Raw genomic sequence first — 8973 nt, 5'->3', positions numbered from 1 at the left:
TGATTCTGTCGAAATATGTCAGGTGTTGATTGTGATCACAGTATCACTTCAAATTGAACATCCGATCCGAACATCCAATCAGTTTTATGCTACTGTAACTTTACAACTCTTGATCCGACCAGTGTATCCTAAGCCACCTTGATGTTTCGCACACACACACGCTTGCACGCACGCACGTACGCACACACACACAGACGTGAAGTAAATGGCAACCCTTTTAAAGCTGAAAGACTTTCACCGCTGTTGTTACAGATTTGTTACAGATTTTAAGTCTGAATGCTGCGGAGCTGCCATTGAGGACGCATACACGTGCACACAAACACATACAAAGACACAGCCAAAGACACACACAGACACATAAACAGACACACATACACACATTACTCAGGGATCACTCAGGCTACTTGAGTGTGGGTAATAAATCCCTCGTGGGTGTGTATCGTGATGTTTAAAGGGAGCAAAACATTTCACTCAAATAGTGAAAGAGAAAAACCACCATCTAAAAAAAGAGAAAACCCCCATTAAAGCAAAAACCAAAATCACACTTTTATTTTCTGAGGAAATCCCAGAGGAACCAGGCCAATATTTTCCATCTCAGGAAGAGTCCACTGACAAGAGAGAAGTTCAACTCATGATGTGTGTGATCCTGATTAGTGTGTGTGTGTGTGTGTGTGTGTGTGTATGTGTGTGTATGTGTGTGTGCGCGTGCATGTGTGTGTGAGCACCTTTTTTTCTCAAGTGCGAAAAACCTTGGTTTCCCCTGCGTCGCCAACACACTCACACACACAATCGCTCACTCACTCACTCACAAGCCCTGACAATGTGACATCACTGGAGTTTCCCCTGCCGGCAACTCTCCTCTCCTGCTCTCTCTCTCTGCTAGCACATAAAAACACACGAGCCACAGCTGAAGACAGACACAACTGCTCAGAGCTTTCTGACACTCACACTATCAAATATCCACCTATCTGACAAGCCTCATCTGAGAAACTACAGCATTGAAATAATGGCCCAGGACTGGAAGAGCGCTGATCTGGAGGTTTGTCTGGAGGGAGCTGAACCCATGGAGGGGCTGAGGAAGATGGGCACCTCACGGCCATCAACGAGCTGGAAGATTTGTTTGTCTCTACTGGCGATAGGACTGTGTGCTGCTGCTGCTATCACTATAAACAATCAGGTGAGCCTCTCAACATACAAAACACATACCTGAGAAAATATCGATGTATGATGAAACAATGATGTACGATACAATATCATACAATATATAAGATACTAGGTATTTTTGCAAACTTTTCTGTTTGAGGTTTTTTACAGTAAAGTTGGCAAAATATTTGAGGATTAATTCAAATGTAATAGATGGCCATGCATGATGTTTAAATTGATCTATTTTTCTCTCTCTCTCTTCATTTTCATCAAAACAGAAACAAGACACTGCTGTCGGAAGTGAAGGTGAGTTTTGGTTCTCATCTGTGGTTTTCTGACCTGTTCTGTTAAAGCTGCTGTCATGTTCCATCGACCCCATGTTCTCTGCTGCTTTCCTGTCCCTAAAATGTCTCTCATTCTCCTCCACAGATATGAGACACACTTTGAGACAGATCTCAAAACAACACAAAGGGAGCACAGCCATTCATTTGGAAGGTGAGAGCTTAAGCTATGTGTTGGAGAAGGTCCTGTGTGTTGGGCGCTGTGTTTGGCCTGCTCAGGGTTGCTAGGCAACACATCTGGTGTCATGTCCAAATCTGGTCTCACTTTTGAAAATATAACAACAGTACAAGGAGAATTGTAAAATTCAAATGGTATTAAGACCACTACACCTACGACTACAACTTCAGCGGGGCTGAACTACATTATACTACTAAACATGTTTATGAAAGGGGCCATAATTATATATGTTAACACATCCTTATTGTAACTACACTATAGAACTGAACATTTAGACATTTTCCAGACTTTCTCCATATGGGCTGGAGTCATTTAGTGAAAAAAGACACAATCTTTAATTCCCCCTTTTTCTCTCTTTCTCTTGCAGGAGAGTACAACTCCACATTCTCCAATACTAAAGTGGAATGGAAAGACGGCCAGGACCAGTCTTTTCACGCGGGGGGGCTGAAACTGGTCAAGAATGAGATCGTCATCCCCAGAAAAGGCGTGTACTTCGTCTACAGCCAGGTGTCCTTCCGCATCAACTGCCGGGTTAGCCCAGACCAGGCCCAGTCGCTGGAGACAATCCAACTGAGCCACGCGGTCATGCGCACGTCCCGTGCGTTCGACGACAAGAGGCCGCTGCTGAAAACGATGCGCTCAGGCTGCAAGCAATTCATTTCCGAGGAGGAGGACAGCGGGGAGCGCTGGTACAGTGCCATCAACCTGGGAGCCGTCTTTAGCCTGGAGGAGGGCGATCAGCTGTACACCCTGACCGAGTCCCACCTGCTCCCCCACGTGGAGGGAGAAAGTGGGGAGACCTTCTTTGGAGTGTTTGCTCTCTAAAGGCACATGTCTTTGAGAGTGTGTGTGTTTGAGCGAGTGAGTGGATGTGAGGACGGCAAACTGTACTAATGGGTTTTTACAAGGCGCTTGTTTTATGTTAAAACAAAGTTCACTCAATTGTGGAGTATCAACATTTAGATCATATCTAAGTTCACCATACCTATACAGTATTTGTATATTACGTGTGGAACCGAAGTATGAAGTATTCTGGGTTAAAGCTTAGTCCTTAGGAATGTACGAGTCAATATCACTGTGTATCACTACATAAGACTACAACTAATTCCTTATCCTAAAAGGGCAACAGAAGAGACCAAATTTTGAGCTGTAATGAATGTAGTTTTATTGATGTTTATTTATATATTTGAATTATTGATGTTAATTTATATATTTGAATTATGTGCTTTATTTATATATTTGAATTATGTATTTTATTTAAATATTTGAAAGTGTATACATTCCAATGGTATTTATTGATATTTATTTATTGTGTTTTTTCATCATTGTTTAATTTGAAAATAAAAATGTTTAAATGAACCCTCAGTGCATTTGTTGTATATGCTGTTGACACTTGATGACACTAAGTGTACATATCTGTCTTCACACACACACACACACACAGACACACACACACACACACGTCATCCACACACCCCAGCACCACTCATCTCCACCTTTCTCCATCTCTGAGAAATACATCATCTGATTCTGTCTCCTGCCTCACTCTGAGCCTCCTCTCTATCTGTCTGCTTCTGACCATGCATTCATCCCCATACCTCAAACTCGTCACAGTCCATCATAACGTACATCTATCTCTGTAATGCCCCCACCCCCCCCCACACACAGACACACAGACACAGACACACACACACACACACAATCTTCCTTCAATGGTGGTCTGCCAACCGTGTCATCCAGTCAATGCTATCAGTCTGCTCGCAAGGCAGATTGTTTTCATATCACTTTCTTCTCTGAATCAGTCTGAAGTGTGTAGGAATACTAGGCCTAAGTTTTGCATGTGTCAAAGGGCTACTTTGAAAACCCTATCAAACACACACACACACAAACACACACACACACACACACACACATTCAGACCTATTCATAGCTATTCATACACACATGTTTTTTTATACAGCTTGCATATACATTTCATACTAAATGGCATAATGCACTTCAACACGCAAGGTAGGCCATATATGAAACATATTTAATCCTATGATATTGTTTATGAAAGGGGACATATTTGTGAGTTATTGTATCTACACTTGAGAGTTGGAGTAAAGAAAGACACATTCTTTCATCCGCCCCCCATTCTCTCTAAAAGGAGAGTAGGAGGATGAGGAGGAGTAAAAGGAGAGTAGGAGGATCAGGAGGAGTGAAAGGAGAGTCTTGCATTTGTGTCAGAGCTATTATAAGTACTTGGAATACCCTCTCAGACAGAAACAGGGACTCCCCCAGATGCAAGCTGGGAGAGAACGTGAGGGCATAGATCTTCTAGAGTGGAATGGATCCTCTCACACTCATAAGCAAGAACAGGACGCCCACAGACCTATTAATACACACGACCGCAAAACAGAGGCGAAAACATGACCAGTGTACCCCCCCCCCCACACACACACAGACATATGACCAGCGTACAGTGACATGACTCAACCATCCTGTGTGGCTCTTGGCGTGTTCTTACATGAACAGCATCATGTGATGATAGACGTGACCCCGCTGTGACCTCTACCTATTCCCTGTTCTGCGTCTGAGCTCTGACATGGAGCCCCGAACACTCCACGACCTGCAAGAGGTCGGCCTACTGCAGGCGAAAGTGTTTTTTTTCTTCTCCATACTGAGATTCTGATGCGGCTTACTTGCCACAGTTTCCATTTGCAGAGCAGGTTTCCTTCTAAGCGGGTCTGTAGTCTGTGGTCGGCTAAAGGACAGGGGGGCGGAGGGGGGAGTCCCAGCACAGAGCTTGGGCATTGCGCTATGATTGGGGGTTTTACAGCAACCCCCCCCCCCCACCCACAAAGCACGCCCGCCCACAAACAAACAGCTCACCCTCCCAATCAGCAGACATAGCACACACACAGAAACTCCCCCACACACACACACAGAGAAACAGAAACTCCCACACACACAGAAACAGAAACTCCTACACGTAGCATAAAAAAAGATGGACGGACAAACACATTTACAGAAGTAGCAAGAGACATCTCCATAGGGGGATTTCATACAAATAAACCCTATAAACTGCACAGGCAATTGGCTGTTTACGTTATCAAATGTGTCAATCATTTGCCAATTTGAATTGATGCACTGGAAGCAATTAAATGGTGATGAATTCTCAGTAAAAAACGACTTGTTTATTGATTCACCAAATCAGAACTACAGTAACCACATTTCACATCTTCTCTAGATTAGACATCTGAAGCAGTCAATATAAATATGATTTTTTTTTTAAATAGCATGTGCGAATACAATTTATACTTCTGTGTTTAAGAATACATTTATCATGTACATACATATCATTTACAATTGTGCATGTCATTGTTCATATAAACATCAATGATATTTATCATCAGACAGAAACGGAAATGGGGAAGTGTGTGAGTTGATATTGGAGGACTGCAGGAAAGATGGCACTATAACTGCTCCTTGAGAATGGTGGTCATACGCAACTATTTGAAGGAGGCATTGCCACCAGGGAAGCAAAGTAGGCACACTTTCACACACACACACACTTTCACACACGGGAACTGTTCCAATAATGCCTTTGATTGCAGATGTGTTGGCAATACTGGATCTTCATGAAGCAAAGTTTCGATGTTTTTTGTTACAGCTGTCTATGGAGCAGTTTCATGTGTGTGTGTGTGTGAGTGTGTGTGTGTGTGTGTGTGTGTGTGTGTGGGTGGGGGGCGGGGGGCAGTGCTTTACTTCCCTTGCGATGCTTCCTGTGGAAATGAGCTTGAAACTTACTTTAGTTCCTTATTTATGGTTCCTAACCACAGACGAGATCATTACCTCATTCCTATTAGCAGGGACCCAACGCCGATGACTGTTGGAACAGACTCTTATTGCATCATCTACTTGATCTGTGAAGCTGTTATCTGAAGCTCCTGAACAGTCACTGTCTGGCGTTAGAGTTAGTTTACACATCATCACTGTCTTGGAAAAAAAAAACGGGTGATCAGCAAGTCTCGTTGTTAATGGCTCTACACACTCCGTGCCCTAGGGTCAGTGCAGGGCTGTCTATGCACCCACACAAATAAACACACACACACACACACACACACACACACACACACACACACACACACACACACACACACACACACACACACACACACACACACACACACACACACACACACACACATGGGTAAGGAAAGTAGAAAGTGACACGCCAGCGCAGAGATTCAAACCGAAACGGAGACAGGAAAAGCCATGAAAAAAAGGAACACCACTGCGCACTTCAATGCTTTCCGCAGAGTTGTGTGTGCATATGTGTGTGTGTGTGTGTGTGTGAGTGAGTGTGTGTGTGTGTGTGTGTGAGTGTGTGTGAGTGTGTGTGTGTGTGTGTGTGTGTGTGTGTGTGTGAGCTTGTGTGTGTGTGTGAGTGTGTGTGTTAGTGTGTGTTTGTGTGTGTGTGAGAGAGAGAGACTCACCTACAAATACACACTCATCACACTATAAGGTGAACTGAAATCACTGAAATCAATTGAACTGGACATATTTCACATTCGGACACATTAAAATGTGATTGGACCTGAAACACGGCCAGCAGAGGGGGCTGGCGAGCCAGGTGTGCAGCAGGAGATTAACGCTGTTGACAGATTTCTAACATGCACCTGTGACAGTCCCTCAGACCGACAGAGCGTGCAGTGGATGAGGGGGGAGGTGGGTTAAGGTAAAGATAGAAGTTCACGCAAGGACAGTGTTAAGGTAGACTGCATCATATGTGTCTTCTCTGTCTCTCCCACAGCCCATGGAAAACTACTCATCAGAGCCTTTCGTAATGACTCACTACAATGAAACACTTCACCCCCCCCCACCTGAACTCTTCCCTTATGTCCCATCTGTGTCATCTCACTGTCAATGTGGTTTGATTTCCTGAACAACAAAAAAGCTAAATGACATATCCACCCACCCACATGTTGCACAAAGAGAGAGAGAGAGAGAGAGAGAGGAGAAAGAGAAAGATGCAGATCTCTCCTCCCCTTCAGGGCCCTTGTGCTCTGTCTCCTCTTCCTCCTCTCCTCTTCCTCCTCTCCTCCTCCTCCTCTCCTCCTCTTCGCGCTCCTCTCACTTGTAGAGGAGGGGCAGGTGGCTGGCGTGGCAGTGGTTGCGACTGATCTTGCCGTCCGCCTGGTAGAGGTTGGAGGAGTTGGAGAAGGACGGCGGGAGCGCGTGGTTGTCAGAGGAGGGGAGCGGGTAGCCCGGAGGGGGCAGTAGAGCTTTGGGGTCGCCCTGCGGGGCAGACGCCGGGGGGGTGCTGTGGTTCTGATTGCCCGAAGATGGACGCCGGCGGGAGCGGAGAGCCTGCCTCTCAGTCAGCTGGTTCCGGAGATCAGACACCCTCTCCTCCTTCTGCAGAGGGAACACATGCATACATTTGTCACGCACAAGCCTTTATAAACACACACACACATGCAAACATATGTCACGCACAAGACTTTATGAACACGCACACACACACACACATGCATACATATGTCACGCACTAGCCTTTATGAACACACACGCACACACACACACACACATGCACGCACACTCACACACAGACGCACGCACAGACACACACGCACGCACACACGCGCACAAACACACACACTCATGCACGCACCCTCATGCACGCACACACACTCACACGCACACACACACTACATATCACAAACTCTTTCTCTGTTCTGCGTGTCAGTGTATGAACAGGTCAAGTCAAGTCACTACACATAGTGTGCACCTCCTGTATGTACATTTCCATACATGTGTCTATATGAGTGTGTGTGTGTGTGTGTGTGTGTGTGTGTATGTGTGTGTGTGTGTGAGTACGTGTTTGTGTGTGTGTGTGTGTGTGTGAGTGTGTGTGTGTGTGTGTGTGTATGTGTGTGTGTGTGTGAGTACGTGTTTGTGTGTGTGTGTGTGTGTGTGTGTGTACCTCCTGGATGATCCTCTGTAACTCTTTGTTCTCTCTCTCCAGCTGGCGGCTCTTCTCCTCGTCGTTGTTGTTGGTGGACGAGCCTGTCTTCATCGTCTCCTGCTGGTCCGACTGCCACTCGCCACGAGTAATCAGCCTCCGCATCTTACACATATAACACACACACACACACACACACACACACACACACACACAAACACACACACACACACACACACACAAACACACACACACACACACACAAACACACACACACACACACACACACACACACACACACACACACACACAATACACTCCATGAGGCTGAGGTCTTGTGGAGCTTTTTCTACACATTAAACAAGCAGTTTGCTTTAGTCGGTCTCAGTGAGGGGATCGTTATGCATAGAAGAGGAGAATCAGGAGCTCTGCTCAAAATCTCACTGCAACTCAAGCACAGCCTGTTCCATACCACTATGCCCGCGTGCAAACCCTAGACAACAGTTTGCATTGAAATGTGCATGTATGTAGGGAAAATATAGATGCAGTTTGCATTGAAATGTGCATGTATGTTGGGAAAATAATATATATGCAGTTTGCTTTGAAGTTTGTATGTATGTAGGGAAAATGTAGATGTAGTTTGCATAAAAATGTGCATGTATTTTCCACTATTCCTGCTGTATATGTAAAAAAAAAGTTACTCACAAATGCAACTGCAGTAAAGGTCTGGTACTTATGGTGTGAAAAACAGTCATAACAAAAGATGAATCATTCTGGGACTGAGATTTAAATGGTTTGTTATACATTCCGCCCCTGCGTGATCACCAATAGTCGTTCCTCTAATTTGTCTCTCCTACGTGGTGACGCCTCATAACTTATCACTGGAGCAGGAGGAGGACATTAATGACCCACTCAACTCCTAAACAACTTCCCTCGAGAGGCCCAGGCTCTCAGACCTCACTCAAATAACTTCACTCAAATAATGACCATCATAACAGTTAATGTGGCTTGTGTGTAACACAACAAACCATTACTATTTTCCCCAACTGTTCGCACATTGAAACATGAGGTCCAATTGCTGGAACCTGCGAAACCCACACCTCACACCCTTAACCATAGCTGCAAAGCTGCACGTACATTTCCTGCTTTGCAGTTCCATATCGCTCTTTATAAAGAGACACAGACACACTATTCTCTACATAAAACTTCACACTCATATTCAACATGTTATTATACTTGCTAAACATGTACATGTACCATTGCTAAAGAAGACATAGTGATGTCACGGTTGACTAGTTGGTCTGGCCGGTCGGAAATAGGAGTCTGTGTAAAGTCATTTTTTAACATAGGCTGTTGTTGTA

At 44.8% G+C, this 8973-nt stretch overlaps 2 protein-coding genes across 2 annotated transcripts in view; one reads left to right on the top strand and one right to left on the bottom strand.

Annotated features, from left to right (window-relative positions):
- Positions 1 to 772: 772 nt before the first annotated feature.
- LOC105904695 (tumor necrosis factor-like) lies at positions 773 to 3248 on the top strand. The gene is made up of 4 exons (XM_031586000.2): positions 773 to 1177; positions 1422 to 1449; positions 1573 to 1638; positions 2030 to 3248. Exons 1-4 carry the CDS (start codon positions 1007 to 1009, stop codon positions 2485 to 2487), a joined length of 723 nt encoding a protein of 240 aa, XP_031441860.1. The 5' UTR covers positions 773 to 1006; the 3' UTR covers positions 2488 to 3248.
- Positions 3249 to 6705: 3457 nt separating this feature from the next.
- The window catches only part of gabbr1b (gamma-aminobutyric acid (GABA) B receptor, 1b), a 98125-nt gene continuing 95857 nt past the window's right edge, over positions 6706 to 8973 (bottom strand). Inside the window, exons 23-24 of the mRNA XM_031585720.1 lie at positions 7634 to 7777; positions 6706 to 7065 (exon numbers count right to left, since the gene is read on the bottom strand). Of these exons, the coding sequence (XP_031441580.1) occupies positions 6781 to 7065; positions 7634 to 7777 (429 nt within the window). The 3' untranslated portion in view covers positions 6706 to 6780. The remainder of the gene's footprint in view (positions 7066 to 7633; positions 7778 to 8973) is intronic.

Source organism: Clupea harengus, chromosome 19 (assembly GCF_900700415.2).
Source record: "Clupea harengus chromosome 19, Ch_v2.0.2, whole genome shotgun sequence".
NCBI lineage: Eukaryota > Metazoa > Chordata > Actinopteri > Clupeiformes > Clupeidae > Clupea > Clupea harengus.
This window is presented reverse-complemented; position numbering and strand designations above follow the sequence as displayed.

Coding starts and splice junctions, on each gene's coding strand:
- LOC105904695 (XM_031586000.2), top strand. CDS start 1,007: ATGGCCCAGGACTGGAAGAGCGCTGATCTGGAGGTTTGTCTGGAGGGA. Junction 1,178..1,421: donor CTATCACTATAAACAATCAG/GTGAGCCTCTCA, acceptor TCATCAAAACAG/AAACAAGACACTGCTGTCGG. Junction 1,450..1,572: donor CACTGCTGTCGGAAGTGAAG/GTGAGTTTTGGT, acceptor TCTCCTCCACAG/ATATGAGACACACTTTGAGA.